Here is a 21093-nt window from a genome sequence, read left to right as displayed (position 1 = left end):
AGACCGGACACTCACCCCCACGGTGGGATACATGCCGGGCACGGAAGGCCAGCCTCTTGGGGGGGTGCAGGAGTTGGGGGCGTTTGAGGAACCACCGGGAGGTGAGGAGGTAAACGGCCGAGGCCGCCAACACCAACAGCAACAACATGGCTCTGTTGTCTCTCTCTCTCTCTTTCCCTCGCCACGTACACACGAGTACACCAGCCGGGAATATCTGCCCCACCCTCATACCTTCACTAAAATCCCTCCCACCCTCTCCTCTCCTATCTGTCCGTCACTCCCTCCCACCCTCTCCCAAACCCTCCCCTCCTATCTGTCCGTCCCTCTCACTCCCAATCCCTCCCACCCTCTCCCCTCCTATCTGTCCATCCGTCCCTCCCTCCCTCCCTCCCTCCCTCCCTCTCCCAATCCCTCCCCTCCTATCTGTCCCTCCCTCTCCCCGATCCCTCCCTCTCCCAATCCCTCTCCCAATCCCTCCCCTACCTGTCCGTCCCTCCCTCCCTCCCACCCTCTCCCAATCCCTCCCCTACCTGTCCGTCCCTCCCTCCCTCCCACCCTCTCCCAATCCCTCCCCTCCTATCTGTCCGTCCCTCCCTCCCTCCCCCCAATCCCTCCCACCCTCTCCCCAATCCCTCCCACCCTCTCCCCAATCCCTCCCACCCTCTCCCCAATCCCTCCCTCCCTCTTCCAATCCCTCCCCTCCTATCTGTCCGTCCCTCCCTCCCTCCCTCCCACCTTCTCCCACCCTCTCCCTTCCTACCTGTCCATCCCTCCCTCCCTCCCACCCTCTCCCAATCCCTTCCTCCCTCTCCCCATCCACCCATCCCTCTCCCCTCCCACCCTCCCTCCCTCTCCCCCCTCTCTCTCTGAGCTCCCACAAGCCCGGCCCCTGGTCAGACCGATCCGGGCAGATTGGAGTCAAGCGTTTATGTAACTGGCACCCATCCCAACAAGGACACAATAACATTCCTCTGCTTTGCTGAACCTTAACATTCCCAGCGCCAGAACCTGTCGATGATCATCAGACAACACGACCAATTCACAAACAACACCACAGCCCAAAGACCAAAGCCCCAATTGCAACCAAAGTGTATTGTCCCGTGTACCGAGGTACATTGAGAAGCTTTGTCGCGGCGTGCGATCCAGTCGGTGGAAAGACCGCACACGATTACTTGATCGGGGAGAAGGCAGGAGAATGGGGTGAGGAGGGAGAGATCGATCAGCCATAATTGAAAGGCGGAGTGGACTCGACGGGCCGAATGGCCTAATTCGGCTCCGGTCACTTATGTCCCTATTACAAAGTGTACAAATACAGGATAAAGGGAATAACGTTTAGTGCGAGGTAACGTCCGATTAGAGATCAAAGGAGTCACCCAGCACCAAGAGAGAGAGTGGAGAGAGAGAGGGGGGAGAGAGAGGGGGGAGAGAGAGAGAGGAGAGAGAGTGAGGTGAGAGAGAGAGAGGGGGGGAGAGTGGGAGGAGAGAGGGGGAGAGAGTGAGGTGAGAGAGAGAAGGGGGGAGAGAGAGGGGGAGAGAGTGGGAGGAGAGAGGGGGAGAGAGTGAGATGAGAGAGAGAAGGGGAAGAGAGAGGGGGGAGAGAGGGGGAGAGAGAGAGTTTGGATTGGTTTAGTTGGGTTGAGTTTAGTTGAGTTGAGTTTGAGAAAGGAGGGAGAGAGAGGGGGGGAGAGTGGGAGGAGAGAGGGGGAGAGAGAGAGGGGAGAGTGAGGGGGGAGAGAGGGGGGAGAGAGATAGAGGGGGGATATCAGAGGCATGGACTATCAGGTGAGCAAGGGGGGGAGAGAGAGAAGGGAGAGCGGGGAGAGAGAGTGGGGAGAGAGTGGGAGGAGAGAGGGGAGAGAGAGGGGAGAGAGTGAGGGGGGGAGAGTGAGGGGGAGAGAGAGAAGGGGGGAGAGAGTGTGGAGAGAGAGTGAGGTGAGAGAGAGAGAAGGGGGAGAGAGAGAGGGGGAGAGAGAGTGGGGAGGGGAGAGGGTAGAGAGTGAGGTGAGAGAGAGAAGGGGGAGAGAGAGGGGGAAAGAGAGTGGGGGAGAGAGAGTGGAGAGGGGGAGAGTGGTGAGAGAGAGAAGGGGGGGAAGAGAGGGGGGAGAGTGGGGAGAGAGAGAGAAGGGGGAGAGTGAGGGGAGAGATCAGAGACATGGACTATCAGGTGAGAAAGGGGGGAGAGAGAGAGAGAGAGAAGGGGAGAGAGAGAGAGAGTGGGGAGAGAGGAGAGAGAAAAGGGGGGAGAGTGGGAGAGAGTGAAGGGGGAGAGAGAGTGGGGGGAGAGAGAGAAGGGCTAGAGAGAGGGGGAGAGAGTGGGAGGAGAGAGGATGCTTTTGTTGGATGCTTTCAAGAGAGAGCTGGATAGAGCTCTTAAGGATAGCGGAGTGAGGGGGTAAGGGGAGAAGGCAGGAACGGGGTACTGATTGAGAGTGATCAGCCATGATCGCATTGAATGGCGGTGCTGGCTCGAAGGGCTGAATGGCCTCCTCCTGCACCTATTGTCTATTGTCTATTGAGCAAGGGGGGAGAGAGAGAGAAGGGAGAGAGAGAGGGGGGAGAGAGAGTGGGGGAGAGTGGGGGAGAGAGAGAGTGGGGAGAGAGAGTGGGGAGGGGAGAGGGGGAGAGAGAGTGAGGAGAGAGAGAAGGGGGGAGAGAGAGAGGGGGAGAGAGAGGGGGGGGGAGAGATTGGGGGACAGAGAGGGGGAGAGTGAGGGGAGGGAGAGGGGAGAGAGTGAGGGGAGAGATCAGAGACATGGACTATCAGGTGAGAAAGGGGGGAGAGAGAGAGAGAGAAGGGGGAGAGAGAGAGAGTGGGGAGAGTGAGGAGAGAGAAAATGGGGGGGGGAGAGTGGGAGAGACAGAAGGGGGAGAGAGAGAAGGGGTAGAGAGAGGGGGGAGATCAGAGACATGAACTATCAGGTGAGCAGGGGGGGCGAGAAGGGAGAGAGAGAGAGGGAGGGGGAGAGAGAGTGGGAGGAGAGAGGGGGAGAGAGAGAGTGGGGAGAGAGAGTGGGGAGGGGAGAGGGGAAAGAGAGTGAGGAGAGAGAGTGAGGTGGGAGAGAGAGAAGGGGAGAGAGAGGGGGAGAGAGTGGGGAGAGTGAGGGGGGAGAGAGAGAGGGGGTGGAGAGAGAGAGGGGAGAGAGAGTGGGGAGAGGGGGAGAGTGAGAAGGGGGAGAGAGTGGGAGAGAGGGGGGAGAGGGTGGGAGGAGAGAGGGGGGAGATCAGAGACATGGACTATCAGGTGAGAAAGGGGGGAGAGAGAGGGGGAGGGGAGAGAGAGGGGGTGGGAGAGTGAGGGGGAGAGAGAGTGAGAAGAGAGAGTGAAGGGGAAGAGAGAGGGGGGAGAGAGAGAGGGGGAGATCAGAGACATGGACTATCAGGTGAGCAAGGAGGGAGAGAGAGAAAGAAGGGAGAGAGAGAGAGAGAGAGGGGGAGAGAGAGAGGGAGAGAGTGGGAGGAGAGAGGGGGAGAGAGAGAGTGGGGAGAGAGTGGGGAGGGGAGAGGGAGAGAGAGAGTAAGGAGAAAGAGTGAGGTGAGAGAGAGAAGGGGGGAGAGAGAGAGGGGGGGAGAGTGGGGGAGAGAGAGTGGGGAGAGAGAGAGGGGAGGGGAGAGAGGGGGAGAGTGAGGGGAGAGATCAGAGACATGGACTATCAGGTGAGAAAGGGGGGAGAGAGAGAAGGGAGAGAGAGAGGGGGAGAGAGAGGGGGAGAGAGAGGGGGAGTGAGGTGGGAGAGAGAGTGGGGAGAGAGAGAGGGGAGAGAGAGAGAGAGTAGGTATGGGGAGAAGGCAGGAACGGGGTACTGATTGAGAATGATCAGCCATGATCATATTCAATGGCGGTGCTGGCTCGAAGGGCCGAATGGCCTCCTCCTGCACCTATTGTCTATTGGCCCATTGAGTACACTAGTCTTTCCAATCTTTCCTCATATGTCAGTCCCGCCATCCCAGGGATTAATCTCGGGAACCTACGCTGCACTGCCTCAATTACAAGGATGTCCTTCCTCAAATTAGGAGACCAATACTCCAGATGTGGTCTCACCAGGCCTTGTACAACTGCAGAAGGACCTCTTTACTCCCATACTGAAATCCTCTTGTTATGAAGGCCAACATGCCATTAGCTTTCTTCACTGCCTGCTGTACCTGCACGCCAACTTTCAGTGACTGGTGTACAAGGACACCCAGGTCTCGCTGCACCTCCCCCTTACCTGACCTAACACCATTGAGAAAATAATCTGCCTCCTTGTTTTTGCCATTCTCAATCAGTACCCCGTTCCTGCCTTCTCCCCATACCCCTGACTCCGCTATCCTTAAGAGCTCTATCTAGCTCTCTCTTGAATGCATTCAGAGAATTGGCCTCCACTGCCTTCTGAGGCAGAGAATTCCACAGATTCACAACTTTCTGACTGAAAAAGTTTTTCCTCCTCTCAACTCTAAATGGCCGATCCCCTCAGCAGGTCAGGCAGCATCTCGGGAGAGAAGGAACGGTCTCGACCCGAAACGTCACCCATTCCTTCTCTCCCGAGATGCTGCCTGACCTGCTGAGTTACTCCAGCATTTTGTGAATAAATACTTTCGAAGAGTTTTTGTATATAGATTAATTAATTAAGAAAGAGATTAATAAAGATATATAATACATTTATGTGGAGGTTCCCTGAGACATGAAAATTATTTCCAGGGTTCTGCTGAGAAATGCTGGAATGGAGGGAGAGGGATCATGTTCAGGCAGGGGGGGATCAGTTTGCATTGGCATCATGTTCGGTACAAACATTATTCCTGTGCTGTTTTCTGGGGTCTGTTGACCATGGGGGCACCGCCTTGAACTAAGGGGGAGCTCAGATGGAATGTGTCAATAATGGTTTGTGTAAAATGGAATCATTTGTAACTTTTCCGGCGCCCTTTAAGTGGCGATTCTTTGCATACCTTGCGTGTGAACAAGAAAACAATATATATATCACTGCGCCTTGACAGATGTGACAAGGAAGTATTCATTCACGGAGAGTGCCGTGTGCAGGCCGGTGGGACTAGGCCAGAATTACCCACCGGGTCAGCATGGGCCGAAGGGCCAGTCTGGGTGCTGTGCAACTCTCCACGCCGCTACTCGCCGACCACGCGCAGCTCAAAGTGCTCCACGTCGTGGCTCCTCAGCTCCCTGCCATAGTAGTTTGTCTCTATCTCGTAGGTCCCCTGGTCACCGAGACCCACGGCCCACAGCTCGATGACACCGTCCAGTCGGAAGTGGACTATGTCCCTGTAGGGCGGGCGGATCCAGGACGGACTCTCCGGGCTGTAAGACTTCCAATCCAGGATCGGCAGGACGGGACGGACACGCCACATCGCCACCCTGATCTTCTCGTGGCTGTGGGGCTGGACGGGAAACCTCACGGTCCCACCCACGGGGACAGTGGTGACCGAGCCCACGGTGGCCGACGTTCTTGTACCGCACAGAGCCGCAGTGTGGAGACCTGTAACACAACAAGGTCATAGAATTTTTCGAGGATGTAACCAGTAGAGTGGATAAGGGAGAACCAGTCGATGTGTTATATCTGGACCTCCAGAAGGCCTTCGACAAGGTCCCACATAGGAGATTGGGGTACAAACTTAAAGCACACGGTATTGGGGGTTCAGTGATGAGGTGGATAGAGAAAATTGGTTGGCGGACAGGAAGCAAAGAGTAGGAATAAACGGGTCCTTTTCGGAATGGCAGGCAGTGACTAGTGGGGTACCGCAAGGCTCAGTGCTGCGACCCCAGTTATTTACAATATATATTAATGATTTGGACGAGGGAATTGAATGCAGGTTTGCGGATGACACGAAGCTGGGTGACAGTGTTAGCTGCGAGGGGGATGCTAGGAGGCTGCAGAGTGACTTGGATAGATTAGGCGAGTGGGCAAATGCATGGCAGATGCAATATAATGTGGATAAATATGAGGTTATCCACTTTGGCGGCAAGAACAGGAAAGCAGAGTATTACCTGAATGGTGGCCAATTAGGAAAAGGGGAGATGCAACGAGACCTGGGTGTCATGGTGCACCAGTCATTGAAAGCAAGCGTGCAGGTGCAGTAGGCAGTGAAGAACGCCAATGGTATGTTGGCATTCATAGCGAGGGGATTTTAGTATAGGAGCAGGGAGGTTCTGCTGCAGTTGTACAGGGCCTTGGTGAGACCGCACCTGGAGAATTGTGTGCAGTTTTGGTCTCCTAATCTGAGGAAAGACGTTCTAGCCTTAGAGGGAGTACAGAGAAGGTTCACCAGATTGATCCCTGGGATGGCAGGACTTTCACATGAAGAAACACTGGATAGACTGGGCTTATACTCGCTGGAATTGAGAAGACTGAAGGGGGATCTTATAGAAACATATAAAATTCTTAAGGGGTTGGAGAGGCTAGATGCGGGAAGATTGTTCCCGATGTTGGGGGATGTCCAGAACCAGGGGTCACAGCTTAAGGATAAGGGGGAAGTCTTTTAGGACCGAGATGAGAAAACATTTCTTCACACAGAGAGTGGTGAGTCTGTGGAATTCTCTGCCACAGAAGGTAGTTGAGGCCAGTTCATTGGCTATATTTAAGAGGGAGTTAGATGTGGCCTTGTGGCTAAAGGGATCAGGGGGTATGGAGAGAAGGCAGGTACAGGTTACTGAGCTGGATGATCAGCCATGATCATATTGAATGGCGGTGCAAGCTCGAAGGGCCAAATGGCCTACTCCTGCACCTATTTTCTATGTTTCTATGTTTCTATGTCATTGTACCTGCCTGCTTCACCACCCTCAGAAAACATTGCCCCTCACATTCCCATTGAACCTGACCCCCCCCCCCCCCTCATCCCAGTAACTGTGTGTTTGTGTTGTCATTTGTGAGCGGGGCACCAAGGCACATTCCTTGAATGTGCACATACTTGGCCTATAAACTTATTCATTCATTCATTCATCAACTTATTCATTCATTCATGAAAAGGTGAGGCTAAAGGTGAAAGGAGTCAGAAAGGGGGTCAGGTGAGGAGAGTAGTGAAATGTGAAGCTGCAGGGAGGGGTATGGATACGAGAGTCAGTCTGAAGAAGGTTCTCGGCTCAAAACATCATCTATTCCTTTTCTCCACAGAAGCTGCCTGACCCGCTGAGTTACTCCAGCACTCTGTGAGACGTCACCTATCCATGTTCTCCACAGATGCTGCCTGACCCGCTGAGTTACTCCAGCACTCTGTGAAACGTCACCTATCAATGTTCTCCACAGATGCTGCCTGACCCGCTGAGTTGCTCCAGCTTATTGCGTCTACACTCTTGTTTAAGACCACCATACCCTGGGGAAAAGGCCTGTGACCATCCACAATAACAACGCCCCTCTTGGTTTTATACACCTCAACAAGAATCCCCCTCATCCCCAGAGTAGGGACCTGTAGGGATCTGTGGAATTCTCTGACGCAGAAGGCAGTGGAGGCCAATTCTCTGAATGCATTCAAGAGAGAGCTAGATAGAGCTCTTAAGGATAGTGGAGTCAGGGGGTATGGGGAGAAGGCAGTTACGGGGTACTGATTGAGAATGATCAGCCATGATCACATTGAATGGCGGGGCGTACAGGCTCGTACATTCTCAATCAGTACCAGGTATAATCGAATTTAAAATGTATAATCGAATTTATAATGTAGGTACCATCGCGTACTATGAGTTCATACATGGCTGATCATTTTCAATCAGTACCCCGTTCCTGCCTTCTCCCCATAACCCCTGACTCCGCTATCCTTTTTAAATTTTTTAAAATTTAATTTAAATTTTAACAAAACAAATACATGTATGAACTCATAGTACGCGATGGTACCTACATTATAAATTCGATTACACATTTTAAATTTGATTATACCTGTATTGTTCTGTATTATCTCCCCACCCACAACCCCCCTCCCCCCACCCCCCAGTTAGAAAAAAGAGGAAAAAGGAGAAGAAGAAAGATAAAGAAATAAAAAAATTTAAAAAAGGAATGAAAGAAAGAAAGAAGAAAGAAAGAAACCTGGAGACAAGAAGGAAACATTTCCGGCTAATTTCTTATTAAATTCTTTTTAAGGGTATCAAAACAATCCTAAAATTAAATATTTCCAATTCTTAATCCTAGTTTTAAAGTGAATGGGTTCCAAAGTTTCAAAAAGAAATCATATTTATTTCTCAGATTATAAGTAGCTTTTTCTAATGGGATACAACTACGCATTTCTGCAAACCATCTTGCAATTCTTATTTCATTGTGGTCTTTCCAAGTGACCGCCACACATTTTTTTGCTATTGCTATTGCTATTTTGAGAAATCTTTCCTGATATTTATCTAAAATTAATCTTGGTAATATTCCTTTAGTATCTCCCAATAAAAACAACCTTGAATCCAATCGTATGGTCTTATTCATCAATTGTTCCAAAAAGTTTTTTAGGTCTTTCCAAAAAGGAGTTACCTTAGGACATGCCCATGTGGAATGTAAAAAAGTACCCACATCCTGGTTGCATCTAAAACAAATTTCAGGTAAATTTGGATTTAAATTGTTTAATTTTTTCGGAGTTAAATATAGTTGATGTAAAAAATTGTATTGTACTAAACAATATCTCACATTAATAGTATTTTTCATACTTTCTAAACACAATCTTTCCCAACTTGGTTCATCAATCCTAATATTCAGATCTGTTTCCCATTTTTGTCTTGATTTTTGAATTCCTGTGTTTGGACTAGATGTTTGTAACATTGAAGATATAATTTTTTTAGTTCCCTTGCCCTGAATCAGGGATTCAATTCCTTTAATTTGAAATAAAAACATTGAATTACCTAACTTTTCCCTTAAAAAAGATTGTAATTGATAATAGAAAAAAATACTATTCCCTGGAATTTGATATTTGTTTCTCAATTGAGAAAATTTCAAAAACGTATTTCCTTCGTAGCAATCTCCCATATGTTTAATACCATTCTGTTCCCAGACTTGTAATATTTGATTATTCCAAGCAAACGGCAGTACTCTATTTTTTACTAATGGAGTTTTAGCTGTTAGAAAAAATCTTTTATCATTAGCTTTAACTGTTTTCAACAATATATTAATTAAATGTTTTAGCAAAGGTGACTCTTGATCCTTAACTAATAGCTTCGCTTCCCATTTATAGATAAATTCTTCTGGGCATAGTTCTTTTATTTTATCCATTTCAATTTTAACCCATGCTGTTTTTCCACCCTCTTGATAAAAGGATGAAATAAAACTCATTTGTGCTGCCAGATAGTAATTTTTAAAATTTGGTAATTGCAGTCCACCTAATTCAAATTTCCATGTTAATTTTTCCATAGACACTCTTGGCATTTTACCTTTCCAAAGAAAATTTCTCACAATTTTATTCAATTCTTGAAAGAAATTATTTGGTAATGGTATAGGCAGTGTTTGAAATAAATACTGTAACCTCGGAAAAATATTCATCTTAATACAGTTCACTCTCCCTAGCAATGTAATTGGAAGATTCATCCATTTCTTCAAGTCCTCCACAATTTTTTTAATTAGTGGTTTATAATTTAGTTTATACAGATTATTTAACTTATTATATACTTTAACCCCTAAGTACTTCATGCCTTCTTTTTGCCATTTAAACTGACTTTCTCTTTTACATTGATCATAATTACCTTCAGAAAGAGGCATTATTTCAGTTTTATCTTTATTAATTTTGTATCCTGATACTTTCCCGTATTCTTCCAGTCTGAAATATAATTTTCTTAAGGATTCCAATGGTCTAGTAAGACAAATTAAAACATCATCTGCAAATAAAGTAATTTTGTGATTTTCCTAATTAACTTTAAACCCTTCAATGTCTAAATCTGATCTTATTAGTTCTGCCAGAGGTTCAATAACCAATACAAATAAAGCTGGTGACAAGGGACATCCCTGTCTACTAGATCTTTCCAAATTAAATGATTGAGAAGATTGGCCATTTGTCACCACTTTGGCTTTAGGTTGTTTATAAAGGGCTTTTACCCAGTTAATGAAACCATTTCCCAATCCATACTTTTCTAATACTTTAAATAAAAAATCCCATTCTAACCTGTCAAACGCCTTTTCAGCATCTAAAGCAACTGCTACACTTAATTCCTTTCTTTTCTGTGCTAAATGTAAAATACTTATAAATCTTGCTACATTATCAGATAATCTCCTTTTTTTGACAAATCCAGTTTGGTCCTCTTTAACCAGCTTAGGTAAAAATTCTGCCAATCTCCTTGCCAAAAGCTTAGCAACTATTTTATAATCTGCATTCAACAATGATATTGGTCTATAAGAAGATGCTTTTAAAGGGTCTTTCCCTTTTTTTGGAATTACGATTATAATTGCCATTGAGAAGGATTCTGGTAACGTAGAAGTTTTTTCCGCTTGATGTATCACTTCCATAAATACTGGTAACAACAAATCTTTAAATTTATTATAGAACGCAGGCGGGAAACCATCTTCCCCTGGTGATTTATTACTTGGTAAAGAATGTAATACTCCCTCTACTTCTCTCAAAGTAAATGAGGCATTTAGTCCCATCTGCTCCTCATTAGAGATTGTTGGTAATTGTATCTTGGATAAAAAATTATTTATATAAATTCATCCTTTTCAGATTCAGAATGATACAGATTAGTGCTTAAATACCTCATTGATTTCTCTAGGTTTATAAGTAATAATGTTTTGATCTGTTCTAATTGAATTTATTGTTCTTAATATTTGTTCTTCTTTCAGTTGCCATGCCAATACCTTGTGCGCTCTTTCTCCTAATTCATAATATCTTTGGTTAGTTCGTAATATTAGTTTTTCTGTTCTGTAAGTATGTAAAGTATTGTATTGAATTTTTTTATTTGCAAGTTGTATTTTTTTTGTATCTGAAGACGCTTTATGTTAGTCTTTTTCTAGTACGGTGATTTCTTTTTCTAATCTTTCAGATTCCTTCCTATAGTTTTTCTTTATCTTAGATGAGCAGCTTATAATTTGGCCTCTCAAATAAGCCTTCATTGCATCCCATACAATAAAGTTATCATTAACTGAATTTAAATTTGTTTCCAAAAATAACCCAATTTGTCCTCGAATAAAATCACAAAAGTCTTGCCTTTTCAATAGTAAAGAGTTGTGTCCCCATCTATATACTGACTGTTCTTTATCTGGCATCGTAATTTTCATTAATAATGGTGAATGATCCGATAACAATCTAGCCTTATAATCTATTTGTATTATTCTACCCCTTAATTGAGCTGAAATCAAAAATAGATCTATTCTAGAATATGTATCATGTCTATTGGAATAAAAGGAAGGTGGCGGTGACTGAAACACAATCCGGTATGACGAGAGAAATGAAAAGGAGAGTCCGCAAGATCTACCTTGTTGAATAACTTGAGTAATACATTGTGCTATTATTTGCATTGCTTTTCATCAGCTTCGTGAGTTAATACAAGGCTGTTCTTAATAAACAAAACATAGCCTTCTTATTAAGGAATTAATGTAAGTCGGTGATCAATTTCTCAGGACGTAGATGTCGCGGCACGAACAGCATTTATTGCACATCACTAATTGCCCTCTGAGTAGATCGCTCGGCCATTTCCAAGGACATTTGATCTTCAACCGAGTTGGATCTTTAACAAAATAAGAGTGTTGCGCTCATCGTTTTTCAGACAGTTTATTTTTTTCAAGTATTCGAGGCGATTAACTGTATTTAAGGTGCGGAATAATAATTTACATTGTGACCCTGGATTGTGCCACTGGATTCCTCGTTCGATAATTAAATCGATGCCTCGCCACCGCACCCCAACCTCTAGTTGATGCCTCGTTCTTGTTTCTTGGTCCTCCAAAATATTCCAAATGGAATTTAAACAGGAGGTGGCGGAATATGGACTTAAGCAAGAAGGGCTTCTTGGAGACGAAGAGCTGACATAAATTTAGATGCCTAATATGTAATTTAGTAGCCTAATATGCAAACCGCCGGGGATTTAAAAAAATTACAACAATAGAAGTCTCGGATACAATAATTACCTTGGCTCCGATCTGGTTGCCACATTGGCCGGCTTGTATGTGCACGATCTCCCGCATGGTAAATGTGTTAATTTGAGTTTAGGGAAGGAACGAAAGTAAGAAAGAGAGAAAGAAAGACGGAAGCCGGACTGTCCCGCTGGTTTGCAGAGTGACCGCGCCGCTCTACAGCAGTTCACCAGTTCCTGTGGGATTGCGGCCCTTCAGTTAATAACCATGTCCAAAACCGGGATTATTCCCGTCACGATCTCACACACCTTTATAAGATCACCCCTCATCCTCCTGCGCTCCAAGGAACAAGGTCCTAGTCTGCCCAATCTCTCCCTACAGTGAGGCCCTCAGGCCCTGGCAACGTCCTCATAAGTATCTCTACATCCTTTCCAATGTATCCACATTCTTCAAACAGCAGAGTGAACAAAACTGAACACATTGGTCCACACTGGACATCTTTAATATGAAATGATGCACGGCTTACCCAGATATAGATGCACCTGAAGACTGGAGCGCGAGAGACGAGTGAACTGATGTGGATTAAAATATGTTTTAATAATATTACTTCCATCCTGATCCCGGGCTGTGAACGGAGATGCGGGCGGCGGGTTCCACTGCCCAACAGGTGCAACGCCTCCTCAGTTACACCTCCTTAGCGCTGGTCCCTGTCCCTTTCTGTCCTGATTTACACAATCCCAGGGCAATCTCTCCCCTTTCCTCTATATTCAGGCCGGTTTAATGTCTAACTGACCCCTCCCTCGAGTGATTAGTTGGAAGTGGCCAGGACACCTTCACACTGAACACTTGCAGCCAAATAAGGTCATTGCCGTAGACGGCAGCGCGCGCAGTGGAAAACACCGAAGTGGCGGAGTTACAATGGCTGCGAAAGACCCGGTCGAGAGTTTCACCGAGGAGGCAGTTTGTCCCATCTGCCTGGATTTCTTCACCGATCCGGTTATACTGGAGTGCGGGCACAACTTCTGCCGCTCCTGTATCACACAGAGTTGGGACAGGGAGGAGAGAAACTCCTGCCCGGAATGTAGAGAGCAGTTTGCAGACCGCAGCCTCAAAGTAAATCGGGTCTTAGTTAGACTGGCTGAGAAAGCTCGAACACTGAGCCTGAATCGGGAAATAATTCCAGAGAAGGAAAGTAAATCTCACTGCGAGGAACATCATGAAGAACTGAAGCTGTTTTGTGAAACTGACAAGAAGCTGATCTGCCTGGTTTGTCGTGATTCGCGGGAACACAAGTCTCACAGCTTTATGCCGGTTAAAGAAGCTGTTCAAATATGCAAGGTAAATGCAAACCGATTTTAAACGCATCATTTTATTTCCATCTTTATTGTTCTACAATTTAATTTTCTGATTCCCAAACACATTTGCAGGATCAGGTGAAAACTTCCATCCAGTCTCTCACAAAATATAAATCAGAGATCCAGCAAATGGAGCAGCAACAGAAAGAGAAGATTTCTGGAGTTCTGGTGAGGCTTTTAAGTTTCGATTTCCTGATCTTGTGCAGGTTTCATCCCTGTGACGTGTGTAATAACAGGGCAGCGCAGTGACACATGTAGTGCTGCTGTCTCCTAGTTCTGGTGACTGGGTTCGATCCAGACCTCGGGCGCTGCCCGTGTGGTTCACGCCTTCTCACTGTGACCGCGTCGGATTCCTTCCACGTCCCCAATACACGCTGGTTCAATGGTCAATCGGGGACTGTAAAATTATCCCTGGGAAAGTGGGTGGTGGACGGATAAATAGGAATTAAAGGGCAGATGAAAAGGAAAGCAGGGTATTGTATTGAGGGCTAGAGGATTAATGGGTAATAAGATTACCCTCTCGACATTTCAGAAGCATTTAGACAAACTATTGAATTGTCAAAGCAAATAAAAATGCACAGGACAAATGTTACGGTCAAAGTCGTGAGAATAAACAATCAGTGACATGAAATATTGATCTTCCCCTTTCATTTCACAGGAACAGTCACACAACCTTCAGTCCAAGATCACATCCCAGTTTGCTGAACTGCACCAGATTCTCACTGGGAAAGAGCAGTGCGTACTGGCAGATATCCGGGAGGAAGAGAAGAAGGTTCTAAATACAATGGAGAAAAAACTTGAAGAGATTGAAGAGAATTTAAATTCCATTGAGGAGGGTCTCTTAAAGTTGCAGCAACAGATGGATCAAAAGGACAGTGTGGTGTTTCTGAAGGTGAGAGGTGACACTCCAGTTTGGCGAAGTGAAAGTGCACAGTCACAAAATGGTGGGGGATATTTCTGAGATAAATGCTGCATTTGCCACTAATTGAGAACTGGGTAAATGCTCTGTCTGTTCCAGAGCTGTGCTGCTGTTGTTCCCAAACTAAATGGCCTCCCATATAATCTGCGGGATCTCGGCACTGCCTGCAGTCTCAATAGACAATAGACAATAGGTGCAGGAGTAGGCCATTCAGCCCTTCGAGCCAGCACCGCCATTCAATGTGATCATGGCTGATCACTCTCAATCAGTACCCCGTTCCTGCCTTCTCCCCATACCCCCTCACTCCGCTATCCTTAAGAGCTCTATCCAGCTCTCTCTTGAAAGCATCCAACGAACTGGCCTCCACTGCCTTCTGAGGCAGAGAATTCCACACCTTCACCACTCTCTGACTGAAAATGTTCTTCCTCATCTCCGTTCTAAATGGCCTACCCCTTATTCTTAAACTGTGGCCCATTGTTCTGGACTCCCCCAACATTGGGAACATGTTTCCTGCCTCGAATGTGTCCAATCCCCTAATTATCTTATATGTTTCAATAAGATCCCCCCTCATTCTTCTAAATTCCAGTGTATACAAGCCTAATCGCTCCAGCCTTTCAACATACGACAGTCCCGCCATTCCGGGAATTAACCTAGTGAACCTACGCTGCACACCCTCAATGGCAAGAATATCCTTCCTCAAATTTGGAGACCAAAACTGCACACAGTACTCCAGGTGCAGTCTCACCAGGGCCCGGTACAACTGTAGAAGGACCTCTTTGCTCCTATGCTCAACTCCTCTTGTTATGAAGGCCAACATTCCATTGGCTTTCTTCACTGCCTGCTGTACCTGCATGCTTCCTTTCAGTGACTGATGCACTAGGACACCCAGATCTCGTTGAACATCCCCTCTTCCTAACTTGACACCATTCAGATAATAATCTGCCTTTCTATTCTTACTTCCAAAGTGAATAACCTCACACTTATCTACATTAAACTGCATCTGCCATGTATCCGCCCACTCACACAACCTGTCCAAGTCACCCTGCAGCCTTATTGCATCTTCCTCACAGGGATGAGTTACTGTGATCCTGTCACTGAGATAGCGAATGTTTGATATTTCCCTGAAAAGATGGAAAATCTCCAGGAAATCAAAAGATCACGTGGAAAGTTTGTCCTATGTTCCCCTTTAGTGGGAAAGAATTACGCGGCGTTAAACCGATCTGTTGAAGGCTTGCTCTCGGATACACTTCATCAAGTCCTGTGATTTACCCACCTTAACATGCCTTGAGGTCGCCAGCACTTAAGGGGACCTATCCTATCCTATCCTAATTATCCCTTTGCTCTTAAAGGAACCTATTATCCCCCTAGTTATTATTTTGCTGTTAATACACTTGTAGGATCTCTCGGGCAATATCCAATATTTGTCTCTGTGACGATGACAATAAATGCTGGGCAATGGAACATTTCTGGGGCTTGTTGTGATTTGTGTGAACCTCCTGTTGTCGGGATGTGGATGTCCCTTCTCAGTCCGCTCAGATTTGTGTTTTATTTCTTGCAGGAGGAAGCTGGGAGGAAGAGGAGGTAGGACATGCTCTTGACTGAAATACTGCATGTTTGTGTGTATCAGCTCAAAGAAATTGTTGAGGGTCAGTTTATCACCAGCTGCTGAATACTTGCAGGGTTAGTGATGAAGATAAAGCACTCACAGTGACAGATGGTGCCTTGCCGATTGAAAAATTCGATCACCACTTTTTGATGAACACGCTGTGGAGAGAAACATCTGTCATTAAGCGAGGTAAAACATGTCCAGTTTCCTCTCTTCTTGTTTATAACGCCTTTTAGTAACACAGATGCAAACATTGCCGATAGAAATTGTATTCGCCTCTAACACCTCCTATGGCAGCTAGCTCTCTGCCACCCAGTGCCTGAAAACGTTGCCGTTCAAGAACATTTTAGACTTTCCCTTCACAACTTAAACCGATGCCCTCGAAGTTTAGAAGACTGCATCTCCCATTCCTCAGTCTGTTGGCCCAGTTCATTTTGACCAGTTTAATCTTAGACAACCTTCTTCACTCTCCATGATGTCTCATGAATATTAGTCTCATCCACAAACCTGCTAGACATGCCACCCACATACACGTCATTTATCTAATCATTTGTATAAATAGGGACCAACAGTGGACTCAGCATTGAGCATTGTGGTACACCACTTGCGACAGGCCTCCAGTCTGAAAAACAACTCTGCCTCCCACCTTCCGGCCACATGTTTATTTATTCACTATCTACCCTGGATTCCATACGTTCCATCCTTCCTGATCAGCCGACCATAGAGGTTGCTGCTATCAAATTGCTAATCGTACCTCCTACATTCACATCCAAGCCTTAGAAATATAACATAAACAGCAGTGAACATCCGAGATGTTCTGCCCTAGGAGGTAGTGATAGGTCAGATTATTGGCAATAGGCAAAGTGAACACAGATGGATATTTGAAGGATCGAGAAATTGGCGGTTATGGAGAACTCACATAGAACAGGAATTGGTGCCATCTTAGATCAGTCAGGATAACATTGAATGGCGGAGCCGGCCTGAGGAGTGGAGGCTACTCCTCCTGCTATTTTCTTGTGATCTTTAGTTTTTTCATACCTACAGCATGATAAACCTTACACAGAGTTGAATGTGGCAAAGATTGACAATACCTGTCTCTGGGCGGTGAGATTGAGTAGACTAGGCCTGTGTACTTGAGTGTTTGGGTGTATTAGAGGAGATCTCAGTGAAACACAGAGTTCTTACAGGGCTCAGTGGGCTGGATGCAGGGAGGATGGTTCCCCTGTCAGAGGGGTCTGGAGAGCGGGCACTCTCTCAGAATGTGGGCTGCACCGTGTAGCACAGAGACAAGGAGACATTACTGCACGCAGAGACTGGGGAACGACCCTGCAGCAGTGGCTGTGGAGACTCACTCATTCAGTGCTCTTGGAGCTGAGAGCAGTGGTTGTACATTACAGAGTCTGGCCCTTTGGCCCATCGTGTCCATGACCATCTTTTCCCCAGCTATACTAATCGATTTGCCCACATTCCATCGGCATTCTTCTGCACCTCACCTATTTAAGTACCTCCAATATATTGATGATTTTAAGCCCACCTTACTCACCGTCATCCCTTTGGTGCTAATGGAAGAAGTTTCATTGAAATCGGTGTTATATTTTTTAAGTTATTCCACATTTTAAAGTTTAAATCTATCTCCTAGGGGGGTAGGGTAGAGGGAGGGAGAGAGGGGGGGAGAGTGAGGGAGGGAGGGGGGAGGAGAGGGTGCTGCACCAATGCAGAAGAGGTTTGGCCCAGCGGGTCCACTTGGTCTAGTATAACCTAAATCTCAGATATACTTTAAAATTCTTTGCTCTCAATATAAACCTGCACTCTCGTGACTTGATATCCCTGCATGCAAATAAGGTTTAGATAATTACCCTGCATCCTGCTGCAGACTTTGACAACCTTCCTCACGATCCACAATTTTTGCTTCCTACCCAAACTTACTAATCACACCTCCCACATTCACATCCAAGCTATGATCATATAACATAAACAGCAAAGGTTGCAGCACCGATCTCTGCTGTGTTTGCCTGACCGTAGCAGCTGGAACAGTCCGTTGCTGGGGTGGTAGGGGTCCCTCATAATCTTGCTTGCTCTCGATCTACACCTCCTGATGTATAGGTCCTGCAGGGGGGCGAGTGTAATTCCCATGGTGCGGTCTGCCGAACGCACTACTCTCTGCAGGGCCATCCTGTCCTGGGCAGAGCTGTTCCCAAACCAGACTGTAATGTTACCGGACAGGATGCTCTCTACAGCCCCAGAGTAGAAGCACTGAAGGATCCTCAGAGACACTCTGAATTTCCTCAGCTGCCTAAGATGGTAAAGGCGCTGCTTTGCCTTACCCACCAGTGCTGCAATGTGCGTTGTCCATGTCAGATCCTCTGTGATGTGGACTCCCAAGTATTTAAAACTGCTCACCCTATCCACAGTAAACCCATTTATCTCCAGTGGCGTGTACGTCCTTGGATGTTGAGCCCTTCTAAAGTCCATAATCAGCTCTTTAGTTTTAGTGACATTCAATAGGAGGCTATTGTTCCGATACCAGAGTGCCAGATCAGCCACCTCCTCCCGGTAGGCCTTCTCGTCATTGGCAGAGATCCGGCCCACCACCACAGTGTCATCAGCAAACTTGATGATGGAGTTTGAGCTGAACCTGGCCCCACAGTCATGTGTGTACAGGGAGTACAGTAGGGGGCTAAGGACGCAACCCTGGGGGGATCCTATGTTCAGGGTGAGGGAGCTAGATGTGTGTTCCCCCATCCTGACCACTTGGGGCCTGGCGGTGAGAAAGTCCAGGACCCAGGCACACAGAGGGGTGCTAAGCCCCAGTTCCAGCAGCTTCTCAGCCAATCTGCTGGGTCCAGTAAAACCTAAATCTCAGATACACTTTAAAATTCTTTGCTCTCAATATAAACCTGCACTCTCGTGATTTGATATCCCTGCATGCGAATAAGGTTTAGATAATTACCCTGCATTCTGCTGCAGACTTTGACAACCTTCCCCACTATCCACAATTTTTGCTTCCTCCCCAAACTTACTAATCACACCTCCCACATTCACATCCAAGCCATGATCATATAACATGAACAGCAAAGGTTGCAGCGCCGATCACTGCTACACACCACCAGCCATAGACCTCCAAGCAGAAAAATCATCCTTCTACCGCTACCTTCTACCTCCAACCACCAAGCCACGTGCATCCATTTCACCAGCTAGCCTTGGATCCCACCTGCCTTCGCTTTCTGCACCAGCCTTGCACGCGGAACATTGTCAAGTCCATCAGTGAAGTTCATATATTGGTTTACAATGAGATCAGTGTGTTAGTTGTACACACCCATCAAATCCACCCGTGAATCCGCTCTCTTTCAACGACCCACAACCTCAAGTCTCCACCCATTCTGTCCAACACCCGAACATTCAACCTCTGCTTCCTTCCATGGTCCAAGCCACCCCTCCCTCTCTCTCACCCTCCACTCAAAGAAACAGGGGCAGGTCATCTGGCCCCTCGTGTCTGCCCCCTTTCACTGTGATCATGATGACCCCACCACGCACCTCTACCTCCTGTTTAACAACCTCAAATTACCGCTAACCTCAATATCCTCTTGCTCCGATCTGCCTTCATATGTGTAGCCCCCCCCCTCCCCCTTCGTTTCTCCTTCACCACCGCAATCTCCCAATCCTCCTCACTCTCCGCACCCGTCCTCCCCGTCCACCCTCCCCCACCTCACGAAATTCCCCTCGCCATCCCTGGATTAAAAACTCCGGGGGAGATGTCTGTTGTCCCCCCGATGTGGTTGTGGGTGAAACCCCGTGCAGGGTTTCAGTTGTCCGCCCGCCTGTGCCTGAGGCCGAGCGGCCTCTCCCCCGGGTCCCGGGGCCGCGCTGCCCGAGTCTCCCCCCGACCCCCCCCCCCCCCCGGGGACTCTCTGATTCTCTGCTTCTCCCCCCAGTCTCCGTCACCCTGGATGTGGAAACAGCGCATGCGCAGCTCGAGGTGTCTGAGGATCGGAAGAGGGTGAGACTGACCGGGACCCGGAGGAGTCTCCCTGACACCGGGAAGAGGTTTACAGACTGTCCGTGTGTGCTGGGATCGGAGGGGTTCACATCGGGGAGACATTACTGGGAGGTGGAGGTGGCGGGGAGTTGGTGGAGTCTGGGAGTCGCCGCAGAGTCTGTGGGGAGGAAGGGAGACGAAATACCGACCCCGGAGACTGGAGTCTGGAGCATCTGGCGGGGGTGGGGTGACGAGTTCGATGCACTCACCTCCCCTCCATCCCCTCTCCCCGCCCGTCCCATCCCCGGGAGGGTGGGAGTTTATCTCAGTTACGAGTCCGGGACAGTTTCATTTTACGACGCGGCCACCAAGTCCCATCTCCACACCTTCACTGGGAATAAATTCACGGAGAAACTTTATCCTTTCTTCGAGACTTGGGATGAAGACCATTGGCTGAGAATCTGCTCCGGTTCCGCTCCGGGTGTGTAAAAGGGTCGGGTCCCGGGACCGGCGTCAGGAGCGGGGCTCAGGTGCTGTGGGGCAGAAACCCGGTGGACAACAGGTCGGCGCTGAACGGCTCCCATTTAATCCCCAAACTGCAACATGACCTCCCAACTTCCATCCTCGATACTCTGACTGACGAAGGCCAATGTGCCAAAAGCCTTTTTGACCGCCTTATCCACCTGCGACTCTCTCTCTCTCTCTCTCTCTCTCTCTCTCTCGTTCTCTCTCCCTCCCCATGTACAGGGATTCTCTCCCCCTCGCTGTGGACTGATCTCTACCCCGGGCAAGACTGCTCCCCTTCCCCTCGTACAGACCCGCCCCACCTCCCCTTCCCTCTCTCCCCATCCCTCTCTCTCCCCCCTCTCTCTCTCCCCTCACCCTCTCTCTCCCCCCTCACTTTCTCCCCCCTCTCTCTCACCCTCCCTCTCTCTCCCCCCTCTCTCCCCCTCTCTCTTCCCCTCTCCCTCCCCCTCTCTCTCCCCCTCTCTCTCTCTCCCCTCTCCCTCCCCCTCTCCCTCCCCCTCTCTCTCCCCCTCTCTCTTCCCCTCTCCCTCCCCCTCTCTCTCCCCCCCTCTCTCTCTCCCCCTCTCTCTCTCCCCCCTCTCTCTCCCCCCCTCTCTCAATCACTACAGATTTGTAAAAGAACAACTTTGTAAAATGTGCGGTGGGGGGGGGGGGGGGGGGGAATAGAGGGGAGGGTGGGGGTGGGGGGCAAAAATATGTGGGTCCTCCCTTCATAAGTGAACCCCGAGATACTCTGTTGATGTTTTCAGTGCAGAGAGAGGGGTGATACC

General features: G+C 47.8%; 2 protein-coding genes across 2 annotated transcripts in view; one reads left to right on the top strand and one right to left on the bottom strand.

Moving 5' to 3' along the window:
- The window catches only part of LOC144612229 (E3 ubiquitin-protein ligase TRIM39-like), a 194580-nt gene that overhangs the window by 143375 nt on the left and 30112 nt on the right, over nucleotides 1-21093 (bottom strand). The gene's annotated exons all lie outside the window — the stretch shown is intronic.
- Nucleotides 12476-20341, top strand: LOC144612113 (zinc-binding protein A33-like). The gene is made up of 7 exons (XM_078431670.1): nucleotides 12476-12506; nucleotides 13069-13277; nucleotides 13367-13462; nucleotides 13953-14186; nucleotides 15772-15794; nucleotides 15893-16008; nucleotides 19752-20341. Exons 1-7 carry the CDS (start codon nucleotides 12476-12478, stop codon nucleotides 20282-20284), a joined length of 1242 nt encoding a protein of 413 aa, XP_078287796.1. The 3' UTR covers nucleotides 20285-20341.

Source organism: Rhinoraja longicauda, chromosome 43, assembly GCF_053455715.1.
Source record: "Rhinoraja longicauda isolate Sanriku21f chromosome 43, sRhiLon1.1, whole genome shotgun sequence".
Taxonomy (NCBI): Eukaryota; Metazoa; Chordata; class Chondrichthyes; order Rajiformes; family Arhynchobatidae; genus Rhinoraja; species Rhinoraja longicauda.
Note: the sequence above shows the minus strand (reverse complement) of the source record. Positions and strands in the feature narration are given on the sequence as shown.